Below are 26,854 nucleotides of genomic sequence, written 5' to 3'. Positions count from 1 at the left end.
TGAGCACTGTTTGCTCTTGGATCAGTTTCTCCAGTTCCTCCCGGGTTCTGTCTGGATCCGAGCCGTGTCTTCTCCGGACCATACGACATATTCTCTCAAGGTCCGGTCGGGCTTTCCGTGAGCGTAGAGAGTCGATGGTCTCGAGGATCCAGTCCCGGTACTTGGATTCGGACATTTTTGTTGTTGTCTTCCCAGCGGTTGAGTTTGGGTTTGGCCGAGTGCGTCTTTTCTCTCTTGTTGTTCCTGAAGTGACGCTGTAAGACGCTCTCCTACACCGACCCAGTGCGAGCAGAGAGCGAGCCCGGCAGAGCGGAGAATGAAGAACGGAAACCTCGATGTGCGCCTGCGTTGGCCACATTGTGCGCTTAAGGTGGACTGACGAAGATGGCGTCCCCTTCAGTTCACCCACAGCAGACATACGCGGACGGTAGCTTATTTAAGGTAGCGGTTTTTTCCCCCGTTTTTTGCGCATCTCAAGCACATCGCTCTTTGTTCACATTCCCGCTGCTTTTGGGAAACGTGAACACGCTTTTATTGGTTGTAATACATACACAGATTTGGAAATGGTATTATGTTGGATTTCTGCATATGAACACGTCTTAGGTGGGTCTCTCCAGAGTCCAGACTAAAGAGACAACAGCTGGCTGGATGACTGCGGTAGGAGACTACGCTGCATTCTCTCACCTCTTGGCTAAACTGGCTTACAGGCAAAGCGTCTCATAGGCCTATACAGAGTCTGTTCGTCTCTAATAAAATATAAACGATGGATTGAACAAACAGCACACACAATCCCTTGTGTTGGTCATTTTAACAAGTAAAACTTTATTGTACTGATACTCAAGTTGCAAAATGTTACACTTTGTGTTTTATTGTTTTGTTTTTCATGTGGTGGTATTAGATAGTGTCTTTAAACACCTTCCTTTGCAGTGCTGAGGATCATATAGGGCTGCTTCAGTCCCGAACTTTCCCCAAATTCTCCGTTTTTACAGAAATCCTGGTGGAAGGAGTCCAGGATTTCCTGCTTATTCGCCTCATATTTCCAGGAATCTTCCAACCAGGATTTGTGGAAAACCAGGGAATTTAGAATTGTGCAACCCCAGTCATATGGTTTAAAAAGACTTTAGGCCTTATGTATTTTCCTAGAAAGTGCAACAGTATGTATATAGTATATATACACCAGCATTGTGCCTGTCCACGGCTGAGAGGAGGATGACCTAGAAATACATTGAGGAGACTGTGATGGAGGGGATAAACAGCTGTCCACGGTTACGTCCCAAATGGAACACTGTGCCCTACTTAATGCACTACTCTTGACCAGAGAGCTCTATAGGCCTGGGTCAAAAGTAGTGCACTACACTTGACCAGAGAGCTCTATAGGGTCTGGGTCAAAAGTAGTGCACTAAGTAGGGAATATGGTGTCATTTGGGATGGTACACGACATTAAAGAGTAGAAGAGAATATTGAATTGTATTGAAAGGAGAAGAGTGTTAAGACAATGTAATAATAATAATAATAATGATAATATAATGGTATTTTCAATCCTGGACAACTGAGTTAGAGAATGTAATTACACCTTTCTAATACAAGATGTCAAATGAGTTCTGATGTGTTTAACGTGAGAATGAGTAAACTACTAGGCCGGATTTGAGAAAAGGAATTCAGGTCATTAAGAAGGCAGAACATGAACTGGTTCCACGAGGCTCAGTTGATAAGAGCATCACGGCACTAGAGGTTCAATTCCCGCTGGGCAACACCCAGACAACAGAACACCTGACCGTCACTTTGGATAGAAGCATCTGCTATGTGGCATATTATTATTATTCATCTGAACGGAACTAGTGTCAAGACAGAAGTGTACAGTTGAGTGTATGTATTAACACAAGGACAGGAAAAACACACCAGACTGGAAACAATAACATCAAGACCTTCTGTAGCTTCCTCGAGCTTGGTCCACCTGGGGGACGACGACGACGACACACGCCAGGGGGGGTAGGAGAGGGGGAGGGTGGGGTGAGTGCAGAGTATTGTGTGTTTGTCCCAAATGGCACCCTATTCCCGTTAGAGTGCACTACTTTTGACCAGAGCCCATAGGGGTCTGGTAAAAAGTAGTGCACTATATAGGGAACAGGGGGCCATTCAGAACGCATCCCAGTATGTGTGGAGCAATATGCTAGCCTAGTACATAGGAGACAGTTGTTACAGAGACAGGTGCCTGTCCCAATATGGTAGTTAGGAGACAGTTGTTACAGAGAATGGCCCTGTCCCAATATGGTAGTTAGGAGACAGTTGTTACAGAGACAGGTGCCTGTCCCAATATGGTAATTAGGAGACAGTTGTTACAGAGACAGGTGCCTGTCCCAATATGGTACTTAGGAGACAGTTGTTACAGAGAATGGCTCTGTCCCAATATGGTAGTTAGGAGACAGCTGTTACAAAGACAGGTGCCTGTCCCAATATGGTACTTAGGAGACAGTTGTTACAGAGAATATCCCTGTCCCAATATGGTAGTTAGGAGACAGTTGTTACAGAGACAGGCGCCTGTCCCAATATGGTAATTAGGAGACAGTTGTTACAGAGACCGGTGCCTGTCCCAATATGGTAATTAGGAGACAGTTGTTACAGAGATTTGCCCTGTCCCAATATGGTAGTTAGGAGACAGTTGTTACAGAGACAGGTGCCTGTCCCAATATGGTAATTAGGAGACAGTTGTTACAGAGACAGGTGCCTGTCCCAATATGGTAATTAGGAGACAGTTGTTACAGAGACATATGCCTGTCCCAATATGGTAATTAGGAGACAGTTGTTACAGAGACAGGTGCCTGTCCCAATATGGTAATTAGGAGACAGTTGTTACAGAGACAGGTGCCTGTCCCAATATGGTAATTAGGAGACAGTTGTTACAGAGACATATGCCTGTCCCAATATGGTAATTAGGAGACAGTTGTTACAGAGACATATGCCTGTCCCAATATGGTAATTAGGAGACAGTTGTTACAAAGACAGGTGCCTGTCCCAATATGGTAATTAGGAGACAGTTGTTACAAAGACATATGCCTGTCCCAATATGGTAATTAGGAGACAGTTGTTACAAAGACAGGTGCCTGTCCCAATATGGTAATTAGGAGACAGTTGTTACAAAGACATATGCCTGTCCCAATATGGTACTTAGGAGACAGTTGTTACAGAGAATGGCCCTGTCCCATTATGGTAGTTAGGAGACAGTTGTTACAGAGAATGGCCCTGTCCCATTATGGTAGTTAGGAGACAGTTGTTACAGAGAATGGCCCTGTCCCATTATGGTAGTTAGGAGACAGTTGTTTCAGAGAATGGCCCTGTCCCAATATGGTAGTTAGGAGACAGTTGTTTCAGAGAATGGCCCTGTCCCAATATGGTAGTTAGGAGACAGTTGTTTCAGAGAATGGCCCTGTCCCAATATGGTAGTTAGGAGACAGTTGTTTCAGAGAATGGCCCTGTCCCAATATGGTAGTTAGGAGACAGTTGTTTCAGAGACAGGTCCCACTCCAACACTCCATAAAGGATGAAGCATAGAAAGAGACTAAATAATAAATGAATAACAGTAGAAAAAACACAAATGGGACAGAAAGGGCAACACTGCTGGTTTACTCTCCTCTCTCTTCTTCTCTCCGTATCTTCCTCTCTTCTTCTCTCCCTCTCTTCTTCTCTCCCTCTCTTCTTCTCTCCCTCTCTTCTTCTCTCCCTCTCGTAGCTGGTGCTTGTGATTCAACAGGAGACAGTACTCCAGTTTACCTTCCCTCTCTCCCTCCTTCTCTCTATCTCTCTCCCTCTTTCCTTCCTTCTCCCTCTCCTTCGCTCTCTTCTTCCTTCGCCCTCTCTCTCTCCTTCCTTCTCCCTCTCCCACTCCTTCCTTCCCTCCCCCTCCTTCTCTCTCTTCTTCCTTCTCCCCATCTCTCTCCCTCTTTCCTTCCTTCTCCCTCTCCTTCCCTATCTTCTTCCTTCAATCCCTCTCTATCTGGTTGGGTCTAGAAGTCAGTGAACTCCTTGGCACATTGTTCACTGATGGAGACTCTGATCTCCTCCTCTTCGTACTCCTCAAAGTTGCTGGTGTCACCTGGGCCTTTGAACTTAGGAACGAACGGGGCCTCCACCTACACACACACGCACGCACACGCACGCACACGCACGCACGCACGCACGCACACACAAAGGAAGAGGAATAAAACAGAAATATTGAAAAATCTATCAAACAATCACTGCATTTTACTAAACCAGATTCCTGTATAATTATCATATTGAAACATATCAATACATTTGTTTACATGACATTCATTTTGCTCTTATCCAGAGCACCTTACAGGAGAAATGAGGGTTAAGTGCTTTGATCAAAGGGGATTTCTGGAAAACCTGGTCATTTTGAGAAAGTTACCTGGAATTGTACTGTACCCTACATGTCAGGTAGGCCCCACCGCTCACCTTTCTCTGGTATACAGCGATCCAATCAGTGGTGGCGAACCACTTGTGTCCCTTGATGTCGTTGACGCCGTTCTTCAGGTTGCCATAGCGCTTGGTCAGGTCCACCTGTAGTAGATTCCTCAACAGATCCTTCAGGTCAGAGCTGAAGTGGGAGGGGAAACGCACCTGGGGAAGGAGAGGAGAGGGGGGAGGAGAGGAGAGGGGGAGAGGGGAGTGTGGGAGAGTAGAGAAGGAGAGGGGGAGTGGTAGTGTGGGAGAGTAGAGAAGGAGAGGGGGGAGGAGAGGATGGAGGAGAGGAGAGGGGGAGAGGGGAGTGTGGGAGAGTAGAGAGGGGGAGTGGTAGTGTGGGAGAGTAGAGAAGGAGAGGGGGGAGGAGAGGAGGGAGGAGAGGAGAGGGGGAGAGGGGAGTGTGGGAGAGTAGAGAAGGAGAGGGGGGAGGAGAGGAGGGAGGAGAGGAGAGGGGGAGTGGTAGTGTGGGAGAGTAGAGAAGGAGAGGGGGGAGGAGAGGAGGGAAGAGAGGAGAGGGGGAGTGGTAGTGTGGGAGAGTAGAGAAGGAGAAGGGGGAGGAGAGGAGGGAAGAGAGGAGGAGAGGAGAGGGGAGTGGTAGTGTGGGAGAGTAGAGAAGGAGAGGGGGAGGAGAGGAGGGAGGAGAGGGGGGAGGGGGTGAGAAGGCGATGGGGAGGAGAGGAGAGGGTGGAGGGTGGAGAGGGGGAGGAGAGGTAGTGTGGGAGAGTAGAGAAGGAGAGGGGGGAGGAGAAGAGGGAAGAGAGGAGAGGAGAGGGGGGAGGGGTGAGAAGGCGATGGGGAGGAGAGGAGAGGGTGGAGAGGGGGAGGAGAGGTAGTGTGGGAGAGTAGAGAAGGAGGAGGAGAGGAGAGGGGGAATAAAGGAGGAGGGAAGGGGGAGTGGTAGTGTGGGAGAGTAGAGAAGGAGAGGGGGGAGGAGAGGAGGAGAGGGGCAGAGAGATGTTAGAAGGAAGAGGCAAACCAGGTTCTCATCTCAGTGCTGATCTAAAATTATTAGACAGGCAAATATACACATATATATATACACACACACACACACACACACACACACACACACACACACACACACACACACACACACACACACACACACACACACACACACACACACACACACACACACACACACACACCACCACCGTTCAAAAGTTTGGGGTCACTTAGACATCCTTGTTTTTGAAAGAAAAGCGCATTTTTTGTCCATTAAAATAACATCAAATTGATCAGAAATACAGTGTAGATGTTGTTAATGTTGTAAATGACTGTTGTATATATATATACACACACAGTTGAAGTCGGAAGTTTACATACACCTTAGCCAAACACATTTAAATTCAGTTTTTCACAATTCCTGACATTTAATCCTAGTAAAACTTCCCTGTCTTAGGTCAGTTAGGATCACCACTTTATTATAAGAATGTGAAATGTCAGAATAATAGTAGAGAGAATGATTTATTTCAGATTTTATTTATTTCGTAAAATTCCCAGTGGGTCAGAAGTGTACATACACTCAATTAGTGTTTGGTAACATTGCCTTTAAATTGTTTAACTTGGGTCAAATGTTTCGGGTAGCCTTCCACAAGCTTCCCACAATAAGTTGGGTGAATTTTGGCCCATTCCTCATGACAGAGCTGGTGTAACTGAGTCAGGTTTGTAGGCCTCCTTGCTCTCACAAGCTTTTTCAGTTCTGCCCACAAATCTTCCATAGGATTGAGGTCAGGGCTTTGTGATGGCCACTCCAATACCTAGACTTTGTTGTCCTTCAGCCATTTTGCCACAACTTTGGAAGTTTGCTTGGGGTCATTGTCCATTTGAAAGACCCATTTGCGACCAAGCTTTAACTTCCTGAAATAAGTCTTGAGATGTTGCTTCAATATATCCATATAAATTTTCCTCCCTCATGATGGCATCTATTTTGTGAAGTGCACCAGTCCCTCCTGCAGCAAAGCACCCCCACAACATGATGCTGCCACCCCCATGCTTCACGGTTGGGATGGTGTTCTTCGGCTTGCAAGCCTCCCCCTTTTTCCTCCAAACATAACAATGGTAATTATGGCCAAACAGTTCTATTTTTGTTTCATCAGACCAAAGGACATTTCTCCAAAAAGTACGATCTTTGTCCCCATGTGCAGTTGCAAACCGTAGTCTGGCTTTTTTGGAGCAGTGGCTTCTTCCTTGCTGAGCGGCCTTTCAGGTTATGTCGATATAGGACTCGTTTTACTGTGGATATAGATACTTTTGTACCTGTTTCCTCAAGCATCTTTACAAGGTCCTTGCTGTTGTTCTGGGATTGATTTGCACTTTTCGCACCAAAGTACATTCATCTCTAGGAGACAGAACGCGTCTCCTTCCTGAGTGGTATGACGGCTGCATGGTCCCATGGTGTTTATACTTGCATACTATTGTTTGCACAGATGAATGTGGTACCTTCAGGCGTTTGGAAATTGCTCACAAGTATGAACCAGACTTGAGGAGGTCTATAATTTTTTTTCTGAGGTCTTGGCTGATTTCTTTTGACTTTCCCATGATGTCAAGCAAAGAGGCACTGAGTTTGAAGGTAGGCCTTGAATACATCCACAGGTACACCTCCAATTGACTCAAATTATGTCAATTAGCCTATCAGAAGCTTCTAAAGCCATGACATCATTTTTCTGGAATTATCCAAGCTGTTTAAAGGCACAGCCAACTTAGTGTATGTAAACTTCTGACCCACTGGAATTGTGATACAGTGAATTATAAGTGAAATAATCTGTCTGTAAATAATTGTTGGAAAGATGACTTGTGTCATGCATGAAGTAGATGTCCTAACCGACTTGCCAAAACTATAGTTTGTTAAAAATAAATTTGTGGAGTGGTTGAAAAACAACTTCAAATGTATATATATAGTGTAGGGTAGGTAGAAGTCCCAAATGGCATCCTATGCCCTAAATAGCGCACTACATTTGAACAGGGCCCATAGGGATCCATTCTAGGAGTGTCAGAACACTGAAGCACTGAGTCCAAAGAGAGACTACCCAGGGATGCAAACTGGTCACTTTTAGGCGACATTCAGCGTCTCCACAGAAGAGAGGTGTGAGCAGATCATCTCCCTGTGTGACCCTACCTTCTCTGACGGCTGTGTCATCACGCACTCCACGCAACACACTTTGTTCCTGACTGGGACATTTGGAATGAAACTCGAGTTGTGTTTTTGAAATAATGCTGTGATTATAGTCGATATATTATAGTTGCATGTATGTTTCAATAGTGCAAAGTATTACACACAAAGTGATATGGCCCTGGTCAAAAGTAGTTCATAAAGGGAAAGGTGCCACTTGCAACACAACCTAGTGAAACCCAGTCAGTATGCTAGTTTAGCAGTATTAGCTTTTTCCCTCTCTGACTACAACTCCGGGTAAACTATCCCAAACCCAGAGCCCTCTGCCTCGCTAACACACGTGACCGCCCTCCTTAACAACGCGCCAACCAGTTGTGCTCTAGAAAAGGATCCTATTGGATAGCTCCATTGGCGACATTTCAAGCTAGCTATGGAGGGATCTTACGGCACGTACTTATGTCCGTTACACTAGCCCAGCTCACCTTCCCAGAGACGATCTTCTCGTAAATTTGTATGGGCTGGTCAGCGAAGAAGGGAGGGTAACCGGCTGCCATCTCATAGACCAACACACCCAACGCCCACCAGTCTACCGCCTTGTTATATCCCTGGAGAGGGAGAGAGAGGGAGGAGGGAAGGGAAGGGGGAGGGAGGGAAGGGGGAGGGAGGGGGAGGGAGGGAAGGAGGGGAGAGGGAGGGAGGGAGAAAGGAGAGAGGGAGGGAGGGAGAAAGGAGAGAGGGGGGAGAGAGGGGAAAGGAGGGAGGGAGGGACAGAGGGGGGAGGTAGGGAGGTAAAGAGGGAGAGAGGAGATTTAACATGTTGAGTGTTACATTGAGGTTTGGAGGTAGAGAGAGAAAGAGGTCTGTAGTAAAGTAATGGCTCAGGGACAGCTGCCTCCTCCATTTTGATACCAGTAAAGTAGTTGCACAGAAACCCATTCAGTGCTAAGCCACAGAGACAGCTGCCTCCTCCATGTTGGTTCCATAAAAATAATTTGCACAGAATCCCATTCAGTGCTACGCCACTGGGCCTCCATTGCGGCTCACCTTGCTGAGGATGATCTCTGGGGCCAGGTACTCTGGGGTTCCACACAGCGTCCAGGTTCGACCTTTCACACGCTTAGCAAAACCAAAATCTGTCACCTGAGAGAGAGAGACCATTGAAAATACAACCCATATTTATTTGCACATCGTTATAACACTGTACATAGCCATAATGACATTTGAAATGTCTCTATTCCTTTGAAACTTTTGTGAGTGTAATGTTTACTGTTAATTTTTGATAGCTTATTTCACCTTTGTTTATTATCTATATCACTTGCTTTGGCAATGTAAACATATGTTGCCCATGCCAATAAAGCCCTTTGAATTGAATTGAGAGAGAGACAGGAGGGAAATATTTAGTTATAAAGACTGCAGTTACGCAGTAGTTAAATAGTAGCTACAGAGGAATCTGCAGTACCACTGTTTCCCACTAGGGGGAAGCAGAGACTGCGCTATAAACCACAGTTGTAGAGCCTGGTACACAGACATATACAGTAAGTGAATGTAATAGAACCCTTTCCAGTACACGACACACTGACGTCACGCACAGATGCGCGCAACTCTTGGCGGCAGTGAGAAAGCCATCGCCCTCTGCGCCCATTCAACATATCTTTGATTTAAGTTTGTATTACTTATAAACAAATTAACTTTTTTTGGGGGGGGTTCTCATATGCTTACAATTATGTTTTGATTCTTGCTTGAACAGTCACTAAGATCATATTTGGTCGTGATCTCTGCAAAATAAATATTTTGGATGCAGCAGTTATTAGCTAGAATGCTAACACTCATTGATATAGGCTGGAGCAAAAGCTAGCCAAAGAGCCATTTTACTGGTTGAAGCTGAAGTGTTTTTTTAAGTATAATGCAGTTGATTTGCGATGATGACACAAACATTATATTAAGCAGGAAATTCATATAAAATCCAATTATAATCCAAAAGTATTGTGAAATGCACTCATAAGCAACATGTAAATAAAGTTTTTTTTTGCTGCCGTTCTATAAGAACCTGCCCACAGGAAGGGTTTATACCAGACGGTTAGCTGACAACGTCCCAAAAACGATGCATGGACGTTGATGGGGCAGAAGTCCTTTTGTTGTTGTGATTCTGAACGGCCAGAAAGCAACAATGACAAGAACCTGCCGTGTGGGGAACAGTAGGTGGTTCGTTTCAACTAGTTTTATCTTGTTATTGATACCATGTCTTGTTTTGAGGTGTTTTCACTCGTGACGTCTATGCTAATATGGCTAAAATCCGCCAGCTAGCTAACCAACAACTGTAACGATGTACATTATACAGTGCATTGGGAAAGTGTTCAGATCCCATGACCTTTTTCTAAAATTGATTAAATAAAAAAGGTTCCTCATCAATCTATACACAATACCCCATAGTGACAAAGTGAAAAGGTTTAGAAATGTCAGCAAATTCATAATAAAGAAAAACCTTATTTACATATAGTATGTATATATAATACCAGTCAAAAGTTTGGACACACCTACTCATTCAAGGATTTGTACTATTTTCTACATTGTAGAATAATAGTGAAGATAACAAAACTATGAAATCACACAAATGGAATCATGTAGTAACCAAAAAAGTGTTAAACAAATCAAAATATATTTTAGATTCTTCAAAGTAGCCACCCTTTGCCTTGATGACAGCTTTGCACACTCTTGGCATTCTCTCAACCAGCTTCATGAGGAATGCTTTTCCAACAGTTTTAAAGGAGTTCCCACATATGCTGAGCACTTGTTGGCTGCTTTTCCTTCACTTTACGTTCTAACTCATCCCAAACCATCTCAATTGGGTTGAGGTTGGGTGATTGTGGAGCCCAGGTCATCTGATGCAGCACTCCATCACTGTCCTTCTTGGTCAAATAGCCCTTTCACATCCTGGAGGTCTTTTTGGGTCATTGTCCTGAAAAACAAATGATAGTCCCACTAAGCGCAAACTAGATGGGATGGCGTATTGCTGCAGAATGCTGTGTCACTCCTCAGCAAAAGGCACATGACAGCCCACTTGGAGTTTTCCCAAAAGGCACCTAAAGGACTCTCAGACCATGAGAAACAAGATTCTCTGGTCTGATGAAACCAAGATTGAACTATTTGGCCTGAATGCCAAGCATCACATCTGGAGGAAACCTGGCACCATCCCTACGGTGAAGCATGGTAGTGGCAGCATCATGCTGTGGGGATGTTTTTCAGCGGCAGGGACTGGGAGACTACTCAGGATTGAGGGAAAGATGAATGGAGCACAGACAGAACCTTGATGAAAACCTGCTCCAGAGCGCTCAGGACCACAAACTGGGGCGAAGGTTCACCTTCCAACAGGACAACCACCCTAAGCACACAGCCAAGACAACGCAGGAGTGGCTTCGGACTAGTCTCTGAATGTCCTTGAGTGATCCAGCCAGAGCCCGGACATGAACCCGATCAAACATCTCCTGAGAAACCTAAAAATAGCTGTGCAGCGACGCTCCCCATCCAACCTGACAGAGCTTGAGAGGATCTGCAGAGAAGAATGGGAGAAACTCCCCAAATACAGGTGTGCAAAGCTTGTAACGTCATAACCAAGAAGACTCAAGGCTGTAATCACTGCCAAAGGTGCTTCAACAAAGTACTGAGTAAAGGGTCTGAATACTTATGTAAATGTGATATTTAACTATTTTTTTTAAACTAAAAAACTGCTTTTGCTTTGTCATTATGGGGTATTGTGTGTAGATTGATGAGGGTAAAAAACGATTTAATTCATTTTAGAATAAGGCTGTAACGTAACAAAATGTTGGAAAAGTCAAGGGGTCTGAATACCTTCTGAATGCTCTACTTGAGAAACAACAAGTGCTTATTGTGCACATTTGTCTTTTTTCAATAAAGACTTGGAGAGGAAATATAGTTTAAATGTTGTCAACAATCCTTTGATTCCCCGCCTCGGTTTTGTCCCGTTTATAACATCCTAAATAAAAATATTACAACCTAATGTGTGGAGCCCGTACATAGCCTTATGTCGGTTTATGTCACCTGTTCATAGCCCTACATCAGGTTAAATTACCTGTATGTAGATTTACGTCAATGTCACCTGTATGCAGCTCTATATCGTCCTATGTCACCTGTATGTAGCTCTATGTCATGCTATGTCACCTGTATGTAGCCTTGCTGGTCTATGAGCAGGTTCTCCGGTTTCAGGTCTCGGTAGATGAGGTCCAGGGCGTGCAGGTACTCAAAGGTGAGGACAATCTGAGCCGCGTAGAACCGAGCATGAGGCTCACTACACGAGAGCGAGAGGAAGGGAGAGAGAGAGAGATGAATAAGCAAATAAGCAAAGAAGACAACAACAGTAGAATAGATGACAGTACTACAGTAACTAAATAGAATACAGTAGAATAGATGACAGTACTACAGTAACTAAATAGAATACAGTAGAATAGATGACAGTACTACAGTAACTAAATAGAATACAGTAGAATAGATGACAGTACTACAGTAACTAAATAGAATACAGTAGAATAGATGACAGTGCTACAGTAACTAAATAGAATACAGTAGAATAGATGACAGTACTACAGTAACTAAATAGAATACAGTAGAATAGATGACAGTACTACAGTAACTAAATAGAACACAGTAGAATATATGACAGTGCTACAGTAACTAAATAGAATACAGTAGAATAGATGACAGTGCTACAGTAACTAAATAGAATACAGTAGAATAGATGACAGTACTACAGTAACTAAATAGAATACAGTAGAATAGATGACAGTACTACAGTAACTAAATAGAACACAGTAGAATAGATGACAGTACTACAGTAACTAAATAGAATACAGTAGAATAGATGACAGTACTACAGTAACTAAATAGAATACAGTAGAATATATGACAGTGCTACAGTAACTAAATAGAACACAGTAGAATAGATGACAGTACTACAGTAACTAAATAGAATACAGTAGAATAGATGACAGTACTACAGTAACTAAATAGAATACAGTAGAATAGATGACAGTGCTACAGTAACTAAATAGAATACAGTAGAATAGATGACAGTACTACAGTAACTAAATAGAATACAGTAGAATAGATGACAGTACTACAGTAACTAAATAGAATACAGTAGAATATATGACAGTGCTACAGTAACTAAATAGAACACAGTAGAATAGATGACAGTGCTACAGTAACTAAATAGAATACAGTAGAATAGATGACAGTACTACAGTAACTAAATAGAATACAGTAGAATAGATGACAGTACTACAGTAACTAAATAGAACACAGTAGAATAGATGACAGTGCTACAGTAACTAAATAGAATACAGTAGAATAGATGACAGTACTACAGTAACTAAATAGAATACAGTAGAATAGATGACAGTGCTACAGTAACTAAATAGAATACAGTAGAATAGATGACAGTACTACAGTAACTAAATAGAACACAGTAGAATAGATGACAGTACTACAGTAACTAAATAGAATACAGTAGAATAGATGACAGTGCTACAGTAACTAAATAGAATACAGTAGAATAGATGACAGTACTACAGTAACTAAATAGAATACAGTAGAATAGATGACAGTACTACAGTAACTAAATAGAACACAGTAGAATAGATGACAGTGCTACAGTAACTAAATAGAATACAGTAGAATAGATGACAGTACTACAGTAACTAAATAGAATACAGTAGAATAGATGACAGTGCTACAGTAACTAAATAGAATACAGTAGAATAGATGACAGTACTACAGTAACTAAATAGAATACAGTAGAATAGATGACAGTGCTACAGTAACTAAATAGAATACAGTAGAATAGATGGCAGTACTACAGTAACTAAATAGAACACAGTAGAATAGATGACAGTACTACAGTAACTAAATAGAACACAGTAGAATAGATGACAGTACTACAGTAACTAAATAGAACACAGTAGAATAGAGGACAGTGCTACAGTAACTAAATAGAATACAGTAGAATAGAGGACAGTACTACAGTAACTAAATAGAATACAGTAGAATAGAGGACAGTCTTACAGTAACTAAATAGAATACAGTAGAATAGATGACAGTACTACAGTAACTAAATAGAATACAGTAGAATAGAGGACAGTACTACAGTAATTAAATAGAACACAGTAGAATAGAGGACAGTACTACAGTAACTAAATAGAATACAGTAGAATAGAGGACAGTCTTACAGTAACTAAATAGAATACAGTAGAATAGATGACAGTACTACAGTAACTAAATAGAATACAGTAGAATAGATGACAGTACTACAGTAACTAAATAGAATACAGTAGAATAGAGGACAGTACTACAGTAATTAAATAGAACACAGTAGAATAGATGACAGTACTACAGTAACTAAATAGAATACAGTAGAACAGAATAATGGAGGATAAACTTGATTCTATTCTATTACATTGAATTTGAATAGAATCTACAATCTAGCCCAATCCAGTAGCATATGTGTGTGTGTGTGTGTTTGTGTATGTGTGTGTGTGAGAGAGAGAGAGAGAGAGAGAGAGAGAGAGGTGTGTGTAGCAGAGGATGTGAGTGGAGTGGAGCTGTAGTGGAGCGAGGAGCGGATATAAAAATGTTTGGAGTGTCGGCCTCTCAGCCACCAGCTCCAGTCATATGCTCTACCCAGCACTTTTGCATTTAGCATTTAGCATTTCCATCATCACTGCTCTTTTAATTAGGCCTATTCTGTTGTATTTCTTTAGCCTACCCCACATGCAGAGCTGTTGATATGAGTCAACCAAGAAATAGGTCACAGCCTGTGTAACAGACAGTAAGACAACCAATGGACCCATGCAGCAGCACAGGAGATGTTCGGGTGACAGGAGGATGTCTACGGAGGACGGAGTGTCTCTGGAGGCAGGAGATGTCTACTGGAGATGTTTACAGGAGATGTCTACAAGAGATGTTTATTTGGGCTATTGTTAAAAAAACAGGAGTCTAAGTGTGTAACAGTGTTAAGTTGTCTATCAACTGATAAATGTGAGGACAACAGAACCGACTGAAGTATCTGATCGTCAATGAATGAGAGAAAAATACTGTCATTTTTAACACAGCAGCAGCATATCATCAGCTAGTTCCTGGTTCAACAGCATATGACAGGATGTTGAAGCTTCTTAAGACAGCCTGCTTCAAAACCAAACGGTACAAAGTCACAAAAGTAGATGAGGAGTTTGTTAAAGGAGCTTTTTTTATACAACAAAATGAATGGAGTGAATTTGGAGCGGTAGTCGTGTGAGTGATTTTTAGCGAGGGAAAGGACGTGAGCGCCAGACCACTCTGTGAGCGAGGAGTTGAGCGCCGGACCACTCTGTGAGCGAGGAGTTGAGCGCCGGACCACTCTGTGAGCGAGGAGTTGAGCGCCAGGACCACTCTGTGAGCGAGGAGTTGAGCGCCGGACCACTCTGTGAGCGAGGAGTTGAGCGCCGGACCACTCTGTGAGCGAGGAGTTGAGCGCCGGACCACTCTGTGAGCGAGGAGTTGAGCGCCGGACCACTCTGTGAGCGAGGAGTTGAGCGCCGGACCACTCTGTGAGCGAGGAGTTGAGCGCCGGACCACTCTGTGAGCGAGGAGTTGAGCGCCGGACCACTCTGTGAGCGAGGAGTTGAGCGCCGGACCACTCTGTGAGCGAGGAGTTGAGCGCTGGACCACTCTGTGAGCGAGGAGTTGAGCGCCGGACCACTCTGTGAGCGAGGAGTTGAGCGCCGGACCGATCTGTGAGCGAGGAGTTGTGAGCGAGGAGTTGAGCGCCGGACCACTCTGTGAGCGAGAAGTTGAGCGCCGGACCACTTTGTGAGCGAGGAGTTGAGCGCCGGACCACTCTGTGAGCGAGGAGTTGAGCGCCGGACCACTCTGTGAGCGAGGAGTTGAGCGCCGGACCACTCTGTGAGCGAGGAGTTGAGCGCCGGACCACTCTGTGAGCGAGGAGTTGAGCGCCGGACCACTCTGTGAGCGAGGAGTTGAGTGCCGGACCGCGCTGTGAGCGAGGAGTTGAGCGCCAGACCGCGCCGTGAGCGAGGAGTTGTGCGCCGGACCGCTCCGTGAGCGAGGAGTTGTGAGCGAGGAGTTGAGTGCCGGACCGCTCCGTGAGCGAGGAGTTGAGCGCCGGACCGCTCCGTGAGCGAGGAGTTGTTTGTGAGGAGTTGAGCGCCGGACCGCTCTGTGAGCGAGGAGTTGTGAGCGAGGAGTTGAGCGCCGGACCGCGCTGTGAGCGAGGAGTTGAGCGCCGGACCGCGCTGTGAGCGAGGAGTTGAGCGCCGGACCGCGCTGTGAGCGAGGAGTTGAGCGCCGGACCGCTCTGTGAGCGAGGAGTTGAGCGCCGGACCGCTCTGTGAGCGAGGAGTTGGGCGCCGGACCGCGCTGTGAGCGAGGAGTTGAGCGCCGGACCGCGCTGTGAGCGAGGAGTTGGGCGCCGGACCGCTCTGTGAGCGAGGAGTTGAGCGACGGACCGCGCTGTGAGCGAGGAGTTGAGCGCCGGACCGCTCTGTGAGCGAGGAGTTGAGCGCCGGACCGCTCTGTGAGCGAGGAGTTGGGCGCCGGACCGCGCTGTGAGCGAGGAGTTGAGCGCCGGACCGCGCTGTGAGCGAGGAGTTGGGCGCCAGACCGCGCTGTGAGCGAGGAGTTGAGCGCCGGACCGCGCTGTGAGCGAGGAGTTGGGCGCCGGACCGCTCTGTGAGCGAGGAGTTGAGCGCCGGACCGCGCTGTGAGCGAGGAGTTGAGCGCCGGACCGCTCTGTGAGCGAGGAGTTGAGCGCCGGACCGCTCTGTGAGCGAGGAGTTGAGCGCCGGACCGCTCCGTGAGCATTGAGTGGGATTTCAGACTGCTCAGCTCGCTGTGTAGACGTACCTGAACCTGCCGATTCGTCGTAGATGAGAGAACATCTCTCCACCAGGCACATACTCCATCACCATGTACAGGTTAGTGTTGTCCTGCAGAACAGACAGGATCTGTTACTGATACACACTCAGAGACACACACACACACACACACAGACACACACAGAAACACAGACGTACACTGAGTGTACAAAACATTATGAACACCTGTTCTTTCCATGACATAGACTGATCAGGTGAAAGCTATGATCCCTTATTGATGTCACTTGTTAAATCCACATTAATCAGTGTAGATGAAGGGGAGGAGACAGGTTATAGAAGGAGTTTTGAGCCTTGAGTCATGGATTGTGTGTGTGTCATTCAGAGGGTGAATGGGCAAGACAAAAGTTTTCAGTGTCTTTGAACAGGGTATGGTAGTGGGTATGGTAGGGGGTATGGTGTATGGTAGTGGGAATGGTAGTGGTATGGTAGTAGGTGCCGGGCGCACCGTTGTGTCAAGAACTTCAACGCTGCTGGGTTTTTCACGCTCAACAGTTTCCCGTGTGTATCAAGAATGGTCTAGCACCCAAAGGACATTCAGCCGACTTGACACAGCTGTGGGAAGCATTGGAGTCAACATGGGCCAGCATTCCTGTGGAACACTTTCAACACCTTGTAGAGTCCATACCCCCACGAATTGAGGCTGTTCTGAGGGCAAAAGGGGGGAGGGGTCAATATCAGGAAGGGAAGGGGTTCCTGATATCAGGAAGTCAATATCAGGAAGGGGTTCCTAATGTTTGGTATACACACACATGCACACACACAGAGATAGTGTGTACCTTGAAGGAGAACTCTACTTGTACCAGGAAAGGGAAGCTGACAGCCGTTAGAATACGCTTCTCATTCAGAGTATGTTCTATCTGTTTCAGCTTTACAACCTGAGAGAGACAGAGAGAGAGACAGACAGAGAGAGAGACAGAGAGAGAGAGAGAGAGAGAGAGACAGAGACAGAGTATGTTCTATCTGTTTCAGCTTTACAACCTGAGAGAGACAGAGAGAGAGAGAGAGACAGAGACAGACAGAGAGAGAGAATGTTCTATCTGTTTCAGCTTTACAACCTGAGAGAGACAGAGAGAGAGACAGAGAGAGAGACAGAGAGAGAGACAGAGAGAGAGAGAGAGAGACAGAGACAGAGAGAGAGAATGTTCTATCTGTTTCAGCTTTACAACCTGAGAGAGACAGAGACAGACAGAGAGAGAGAGAGAGTGAAGAGGAAGCAGTGAAAGAAAGAGGAGGAAACACAATGGATTGTCATCATGTTTTTATTGAACCTATCACCTCCCCTAGTGATGATGTCATCCTGACCCCCATCACCTTGCTGACCTGCAGTAGGATGAAGTTGCTCCAGATCAGGTCAGGTCAGTGTTTTCCCCTCTACCAGTTAGAATTGGGGAAGGGTGTAGCGGTAATGTCACAGACTCCCACACACATGAATCTTACTGCTTACTGCCCTTTGACTTAACCTCTCTCTATCTTTTTCCTCATCCTTCCTATCTTCATCTCATCCCTCCTCTCTCTATCTTTCCCCTCATCCTTCCTCTCTCTATCTTTCCCCTCATCCTTCCTCTCTCTATCTTCCCCTCATCCCTACTCTCTCTGTCTTTCCCCTCATCCCTCCTCTCTTCCCCTCATCCCTCCTCTCTTCCCCTCATCCCTCCTCTCTATCCTTCCTCTATCTATCTTCCCCTCATCCCTCCTCTCTCTATCTTTCCCCTCATCCTTCCTCTCTCTCTCTTTCCCCTCATCCTTCCTCTCTCTATCTTCCCCTCATCCCTACTCTCTCTGTCTTTCCCCTCATCCCTCCTCTCTTCCCCTCATCCCTCCTCTCTATCCTTCCTCTCTCTATCTTTCCCCTCATCCTTCCTCTCTCTATCTTTCCCCTCATCCTTCCTCTCTCTATCTTTCCCCTCATCCCTCCTCTCTCTATCTTTCCCCTCATCCTTCCTCTCTCTGTCTTTCCCCTCATCCCTCCTCTCTTCCCCTCATCCCTCCTCTCTATCCTTCCTCTATCTATCTTCCCCTCATCCCTCCTCTCTCTATCTTTCCCCTCATCCTTCCTCTCTCTCTCTTCCCCTCATCCCTCCTCTCTCTCTCTTCCCCTCATCCCTCCTCTCTCTATCTTCCCCTCATCCCTCCTCTCTCTATCTTTCCCCTCATCCCTCCTCTTTCTATCTTTCCCCTCATCCTTCCTCTCTCTCTCTTTCCCCTCATCCCTCCTCTCTCTCTCTTTCCCCTCATCCCTCCTCTCTCTCTCTTTCCCCTCATCCATCTCTCTTTCCCCTCATCCCTCCTCTCTCTATCTTTCCCCTCATCCTTCCTCTCTTCCCCTCATCCCTCCTCTTTCTATCTTTCCCCTCATCCTCCCCCTCTCTCTTTCCCCTCATCCTTCCCCTCTCTCTCTTTCCCCTCATCCCTCCTCTCTCTCTCTTTCCCCTCATCCCTCCTCTCTCTCTTTCCCCTCATCCCTCCTCTCTCTCTCTTTCCCGTCATCCCTCCTCTCTCTCTCTTTCCCCTCATCCCTCCTCTCTCTCCTTTCCCCTCATCCCTCCTCTCTCTCTCTTCCCCTCATCCCTCCTCTCTCTCTCTTTCCCCTCATCCCTCCTCTCTCTCTCTTTCCCGTCATCCCTCCTCTCTCTCTCTTTCCCGTCATCCCTCCTCTCTCTCTCTTTCCCCTCATCCCTCCTCTCTCTTTCCCCTCATCCTTCCTCTCTCTCTCTTTCCCCTCATCCCTCCTCTCTCTTTCCCCTCATCCTTCCTCTTTATCTTTCCCCTCATCCCTCCTCTTTATCTTTCCCCTCATCCCTCCTCTCTCTATCTTTCCCCTCATCCCTCCTCTCTCTATCTTTCCCCTCATCCCTCCTCTCTCTATCTTTCCCCTCATCCTTCCTCTCTCCATATTTCCCCTCATCCCTCCTCTTTCTATCATCCTCTCTCTCTCTTCCCCTCATCCTTCCTCTCTCCATCTTTCCCCTCATCCCTCCTCTTTCTGTCATCCTCTCTCTCTCCAATCATCCTATCTTTCCCCTCAACCTTCCTCCCTCCATCTTTCCCCTTATCCTTCCTCTCTCTATCGTTCCCCTCATCCCTCCTCTTTCTATCATCCTCTCTCTCTCTTTCCCCTGATCCTTCCTCTCGCTCTTCCTCCTCGTCCTTCTGCTCTCCATCTTTCCCCTCATCCTGTCTCTCGATCTGTTCAATAAAGTAAATAAGTGTATATTTAAAATATACATTAAAATTAGGTAAGCTGATCCTAAACCTGTCAATTTGACTACAGCCAACTTCTACCCAGAGCCTCTAACTCCTAACCTCCGACCCTCTAACCCAGCGTCTCCCAATCCAGGTCCTGAGAACCAAAGTGGTGCACATTGTTGTTTTGGCCTAACACTAACACACCTGATTGAAATAAACACCTCATCAAGCCTTGATGAAATGAATCAGGTGTGTCGTGGTAGAGTTAAACCAGAAATGTGCAGCCCTTGGGGTCTCCAGGACCAGGCCTGGGAAACACTGCCCTAACACGTTTTAACAAATCTGGATTCATGGGTTTTACGCTCAAACTGAACTTTTGGAAGAGTGTGATGGTACTCTTTTGAAACTTCCCTAACCTCTGACCTCTAACCCCTGGAACCCTGCTGACCTTCTGCTTGTTGAGGATCTTCATGGCAAAGTGTTGCCCGGTCTCTTTGTGCTTGACCAGCATGACGCGGCCAAACGAACCCGTACCCAGAGTTTTCAACCGCTCAAACTGCTCCAGACTCGCTGTGTTCTGAGGAGGAGAGGGCCACAGAGAAACGCTTACAGAGAGTGTGTGTGTGTGTGTGTGTGTGGTGTGTGTGTGTGTGTGTGTGTGTGTGTGTGTGTGTGTGATGGGTACACGGCCCACGCCTGATCATCATCGGCTTAGGAATGATAGGGAGAGAATGAGAATGTCATCTAACACACACACACACACACACACACACACACACACACACACACACACACACACACGGGCGGGCGGGCGGATGCAGTCTTCCACAATCAAGTATTGCCACACGAGCAGCATTTCCTTATTCAGATATGACAAGAATCAGTTATCCAGTTTCTCTCTCAATTCAATGTACATTTCAATGTAAGGGTTTTATTGTCATGGGAAACATATGTTAACATTGCCAAAGCAAGTGAAATAGATAATAAACAAAAGTGAAATAAACAATAAAAATGAACAGTAAACATTACACTCACAAAAGTTCCAAAAGAATAAAGACATTTCCAATGTCATTATGTCTATATACAGTGTTGTAACGATGTGCAAATAGTTAAAATACAAAAGGGAAAATAAATAAACATAAATATGGGTTGTATTTACAATGGTGTTTGTTCTTCACTGGTTGACCTTTTCTTGTGGCAACAGGTCACACATCTTGCTGCGGTGATGGCACACTGTGGTATTTCACCCAGTAGTTTTAGGAGTTTATCAAAATTGGGTTGGTTTTCGAATACTTTGTGGATCTGTGTAATCTGAGGGAAATAAGTCTCTCTGTCTCTCACACACCCACACATATATAACTATCTGATTCCTCAGATAACTCACCTGTGCAGGGTTCTCCCACTTCTTGAGAAAGTCCTCTTTGGCTTTAGCCAGGAACTCCTTCACTGTTGGACACACACACACACACACACACACGGTTATCAATTTGTCCTTGAGAGGAGCCCGTACACCGGTATGTGTGTGTGTGTGGTGTATGTATGTGGTGTGTGTGTGTGTGTGTGTGTTTGTCCAACAGTGTGTGTGTGTGTATGTGTGTGTGTGTGTATATGTATGTGTGTGTATGTGTGTGTGTGTCCAACAGTATGTGTGTGTGTGTGTGTGTGTGTGTGTGTGTGTGTGTGTTTGTCCAACAGTGTGTGTGTGTGTGTGTGTGGTGTGTGTGTGTGTGTGTGTGTGTGTGTGTGTGTGTGTGTGTGTTTGTCCAACAGTGTGTGTGTGTGTGTGTGTTTGTCCAACAGTGTGTGTGTGTGTATGTGTGTGTGTGTGTATATGTATGTGTGTGTATGTGTGTGTGTGTGTCCAACAGTATGTATGTGTGTGTGTGTGTGTGTGTGTGTGTGTGTGTGTGTGTGTGTGTGTGTGTGTGTTTGTCCAACAGTGTGTGTTGTGTGTGTGTGTGTGTGTGTGTGTGGTGTGTGTGTGTGTGTGTGTGTGTGTGTGTGTGTGTGTGTGTGTTTGTCCAACAGTGTGTGTGTGTGTATATGTATGTGTGTGTGTGTCCAACAGTATGTGTGTGTGTGTTTGTCCAACAGTGTGTGTGTGTGTGTGTGTGTGTGTGTGTGTGTGTGTGTGTGTGTGTGTGTGTGTGTTTGTCCAACAGTGTGTGACTCTCAGTGAGTGACCAAAACACACAACATATATTTCTACCATTTCTATATTTCTCTCTCTATCCTTTCCTCTCTCTCTGTCTCTCCTTCTCTCTCTATATATATATATATATATATATATATCTCCTTTCTTCTCTATCCTTTCCTCCCTCTCTCTCTCTCTCTCTCTCCTTCTTTCTCTCTCTCTCTATCCTTTCCTCTCTCTCTCAATCCTTTCCTCTCTCTCTCAATCCTTTCCTCTCTCTCTATCTCCTTCTTTCTCTCTCTCTATCCTTTCCTCTCTCTGTTTGTCCTCTCTCTCTCTCTCTCTCTCTCTCTCTCTCTCTCTCCTCTCTCTCTCTCTCTCTCTCTCTCTCTCTCTCTCTCTCTCTCTCTCTCTCTCTCTCTCTCTCTCTCTCTCTCTCTCTCTCTCTCTCTCTCTCTCTCTCTCTCTCTCTCTCCTTTCCCCTCTCTCTCTCTCTTTTTCTTTCTCTCTCCTTTCTCTCTCAATCTAATTCAAGGGGCTTTATTGGGATGGGAAACATATGTTAACATTGCCAAAGCAAGTGAAATAAACAAAAAAATGTACTGTAAACATTATACACTCTCTCCTGCCCCCTTTCTCTCTCTTCTCTCTCTCTCTCTCAGCACCAGTGTGTGTGTGTGTGTGTGTGTGTGTGTGTGTGTGTGTGTGTGTGTCAGTAACAAGGTGACAGCTGGACAACAGGACACAGTCTCATTAGTGACCTACTGCTACATCTAACTGACACACACACAGTCACACACACACAGTCACACACACACAGTCACACAGAGTCACACACAGTCACACAGTCACACACACACAGTCACACAGAGTCACACACAGTCACACAGATTCACACACAGTCACACACACAGTCACACAGAGTCACACACAGTCACACAGTCACACACACACAGTCACACAGAGTCACACACAGTCACACAGATTCACACACAGTCACACACACACAGTCACACAGAGTCACACACAGTCACACAGATTCACACACAGTCACACACACACAGTCACACAGAGTCACACACAGTCACACACACACACACAGTCACACACACACACACACACAGAGTCACACACAGTCACACAGATTCACACACAGTCACACAGATTCACACACAGTCACACACACACACAGTCACACACAGTCACACAGAGTCACACACAGTCACACACAGTCACACACAGTCACACAGATTCACACACACACAGACACACAGTCACACAGAGTCACACACAGTCACACAGATTCACACAGAGTCACACAGAGTCACACACAGTCACACACACACACACAGTCATTGTAAATAACTGACTTGTCCAGTTAAATAAAGGTTCAATACAACATTGTAAAACACACAGAGTGACATGTTTAGCATACTCTGCTATGCAGGTGTACGAAAACACAGAAAAACTGGTTTGGAGAAATGAGCATGACAGCACATGGTCACGGTTCATAGACACACTACACAGTATCCTCCATTATACAGTATCCTCCATTATACAGTATCCTCCATTATACACTATCCTCCACTACACAGAATCCTCCATTATACAGTATCCTCCATTATACAGTATCCTCCACTACACAGTATCCTCCATTATACAGTATCCTCCATTATACAGTATCCTCCATTATACAGTATCCTCCATTATACAGTATACTCCACTACACAGAATCCTCCATTATACAGTATCCTCCATTATACAGTATCCTCCACTACACAGAATCCTCCATTATACAGTATCCTCCATTATACAGTATCCTCCACTACACAGAATCCTCCATTATACAGTATCCTCCATTATACAGTATCCTCCATTATACAGTATCCTCCATTATACAGTATCCTCTACTACACAGTATCCTCCACTATACAGTATACTCTATTATACAGTATCCTTCACTATACAGTATCCTTCACTATACAGTATCCTCCACTACACAGAATCCTCCATTATACAGTATCCTCCATTATACAGTATCCTCCATTATACAGTATCCTCTACTACACAGTATCCTCCATTATACAGTATCCTCCACTATACAGTATCCTCCACTATACAGTATACTCTATTATACAGTATCCTCCATTATACAGTATCCTCCATTATACAGTATCCTCCACTACACAGTACCCTCCATTATACAGTATCCTCCACTACACAGTATCCTCCACTACACAGTATCCTCCACTACACAGTATCCTCCATTACAGTATCCTCCATTATACACTATCCTCCATTATACATTATCCTCCATTATACAGTATCCTCCATTATACAGTATCCTCCATTATACAGTATCCTCCACTATACAGTATCCACCACTATACAGTATCCACCACTATACAGTTGGCTTAGGAAAGACTCATTATAAGCGACTATTATAAACTGTTATAACCTAACTATTATAAACTGTAATAACCTAACTATTATAAACTGTTATAACCTAACTATTATAAACTGTTATAACCTAACTATTATAAACTATTATAACCTAACTATTATAACCTAACAATTATAAACTATTATAACCTAACTATTATAAACTATTATAACCTAACTATTATCAAATGTTATAACCTAACTATTATATACTGTTATAACCTAACTATTATATACTGTTATAACCTAACTATTATAAAATGTTATAACCTAACTATTATATACTGTTATAACCTAACAATTATATACTGTTATAACCTAACTATTATATACTGTTATAACCTAACTATTATATACTGTTATAACCTAACTATTATAAACGTTTATAACCTAACTATTATAAACTGTTATAACCTAACAATTATAAACTGTTATAACCTAACTATTATAAACTGTTATAACCTAACCCCTGTAGGCTATAAAACAAGAGTCACTGCTCGTCATTGATTGGGTAAAGCACCAATGTTTCAGCATCCCAGTGTCTCCTTCAGGGAGATAAGAAATGACTGGGAGCTTTAGAAAGAGTGTACTGCTCTGTCTTCCTGCATACAGTCTACTGTCTGTTAGTCAGCACCTCTACTAACTACCCCACCACCACCTGCCCTGCAGTTCTACAGCCTGCGCCCGGGCCTCCAACATGCCGCCTGGTAACGGTATCTAACAGCAACGTGGCCATTCTTACACCTGGCCTGCAAAAAGACACCCTGTCCTGCTGGTGCTGCTGGGTGATAACATACTGTACCTGTCTGGAACACTGGCCAACATCCAACTCCAACACTGTTCCCTGAACTAATACATCACGGCCTACTTCTAGAAATGTTGTAGTTTAAAGGCACTGGGGGAATCAGGCATATAAAAGGGGCAATCTGGGATTCAAACATCAGGCATATAAAAGGGGCAATCTGGGATTCAAACATCAGGCATATAACAGGGGCAATCTGGGATTCAAACATCAGGCATATAAAAGGGACAATCTGGGATTCAAACATCAGGCATATAACAGGGGCAATCTGGGATTCAAACATCAGGCATATAACAGGGGCAATCTGGGATTCAAACATCAGGCATATAAAAGGGGCAATCTGGGATTCAAACATCAGGCATATAACAGGGGCAATCTGGGATTCAAACATCAGGCATATAACAGGGGCAATCTGGGATTCAAACATCAGGCATATAAAAGGGGCAATCTGGGATTCAAACATCATAAACATTATGGCCTATAATCTCAGTTTCTACCTGTCACTTTGTTTATCCATCAACCAGATATAAGCCTAGCGTGATGGACAATGTGTCCACAATCAGACTCATAAATAATAACTCTACTCACAAGATAATCTAGGTTCTAGAACTGTATTGTTCTAAAACTGTATTGTTCTAAAACTGTATTGTTCTAAAACTGTATTGTTCTGGAACTGTAATGTTCTAGAATGCTCAAATGTGGCTATATGGAAGTAAACTACAACGTATTGAATGAATAGACCCGTGTAGGCCTATAGATGAATAGGCCCGTGTAGGCCTATAGATGAATAGGCCCATGTAGGCCTATAGATGAATAGGCCCATGTAGGCCTATAGATGAATAGGCCCGTGTAGGCCTATATTTCTCTCAGTATTTCCTGCTCTTTGTGACAACTGCTGATGTTAAAAGGACTTTATAAAATAAATGTGATGATTGATCAATTTTTTTGTATTACACAATTGTAAGCATGCATAGAATACTGGATATCCTGAGTAGCCTATAGCCTCAAAACTTCAGGGGTGCATGGTGTCCCCCCAGGAGAGACCGTTAGAGAGACGTGAACAGACAGGTAGACTGATCATTCTGAGCGACACCGTAATGATACCCACCACTCTCCATCTCGCTCCCCTTCTTGGCCGTGGGCACGTTGCCCATGATGGCAGGCCGTCAGCGGGCGATCCGAGCTCCACAACCCGCCCTGGACTCTCCAGGACCCGGTCCAAGCTGAGTCCAGCAGTCGGTCCGTTCGTTCTCCCAAAACCAGTCGGTCCGGACTGAAATAGCTTGACAGCTACAGTCTAGACTGGCAGTGAGCTCACCTGTTCTCCTCTACAGTATAGAACCGTTATAAAAAGAAGAAATGGTGTTATAGTCCGGAGTGGAGACAGCGACGTGTCTCGTCTTTCTGTCTTGGGCTGTGGTATGGTGCTTGGCTGGAATCGCAGCGCTCCGGGCCGAGTCCAGCGCATCCAGACCGACTCGGTCGGTTCGTCTGTCCCCGCCTGTCCCTCCGTGCAGCCCCCGCCGATCGAGGCCCCACGCCTCTCCCCAGCGCAAATACCCCGTTTTCGCACCGTGCAAGCTGGCCACTCTCCGAGCCGGATGCCTAGTCCCCTTTCCTTTCCCGAACCCGGCTCCAAGGATGTCGTTTTACCGAACCCGATGAGGTCGGGAAATCACCAGAATCAACATAGCCTACTGTAGCTTTCGGTGTGAAACAAGCCGAGTGACCAACTACAGCCGACAGACGATCGAGGCCCATCCATAGAGCCCATT

At 45.1% G+C, this 26,854-nt stretch overlaps 2 protein-coding genes across 5 annotated transcripts in view; both read right to left on the bottom strand.

Annotated features, from left to right (window-relative positions):
- The window catches only part of LOC106564258 (sterile alpha motif domain-containing protein 1), a 23,003-nt gene extending 22,635 nt beyond the window's left edge, over window positions 1–368 (bottom strand). For 3 of the 4 annotated variants that reach the window (XM_082958615.1, XM_082958617.1, XM_082958618.1), the window contains exon 1: window positions 1–368. This exon is cut by the window's left edge and continues 1,100 nt beyond it. In XM_082958615.1, coding sequence (XP_082814741.1) covers window positions 1–358 — 358 coding nt within the window. In that variant the 5' untranslated portion in view covers window positions 359–368. The other variant, XM_082958616.1, reaches the window with a different exon arrangement.
- A 425-nt stretch (window positions 369–793) lies between these two features.
- LOC106564260 (cAMP-dependent protein kinase catalytic subunit alpha) lies at window positions 794–26,854 on the bottom strand. Its single transcript, XM_045690779.2, has 10 exons — window positions 26,188–26,854; window positions 21,086–21,147; window positions 20,150–20,278; window positions 17,292–17,390; window positions 16,484–16,566; window positions 11,750–11,876; window positions 8,618–8,713; window positions 8,056–8,178; window positions 4,453–4,617; window positions 794–4,127 (listed from the first exon to the last, which is right to left on the bottom strand). The coding sequence occupies exons 1-10, from the start codon at window positions 26,231–26,233 to the stop codon at window positions 4,002–4,004; spliced, it is 1,056 nt and encodes a 351-aa protein (XP_045546735.1). The 5' UTR covers window positions 26,234–26,854; the 3' UTR covers window positions 794–4,001.

The sequence above is a fragment of the Salmo salar genome, chromosome 12 (assembly GCF_965601325.2).
Source record: "Salmo salar chromosome 12, fSalSal1, whole genome shotgun sequence".
Lineage (NCBI taxonomy): Eukaryota > Metazoa > Chordata > Actinopteri > Salmoniformes > Salmonidae > Salmo > Salmo salar.
This window is presented reverse-complemented; position numbering and strand designations above follow the sequence as displayed.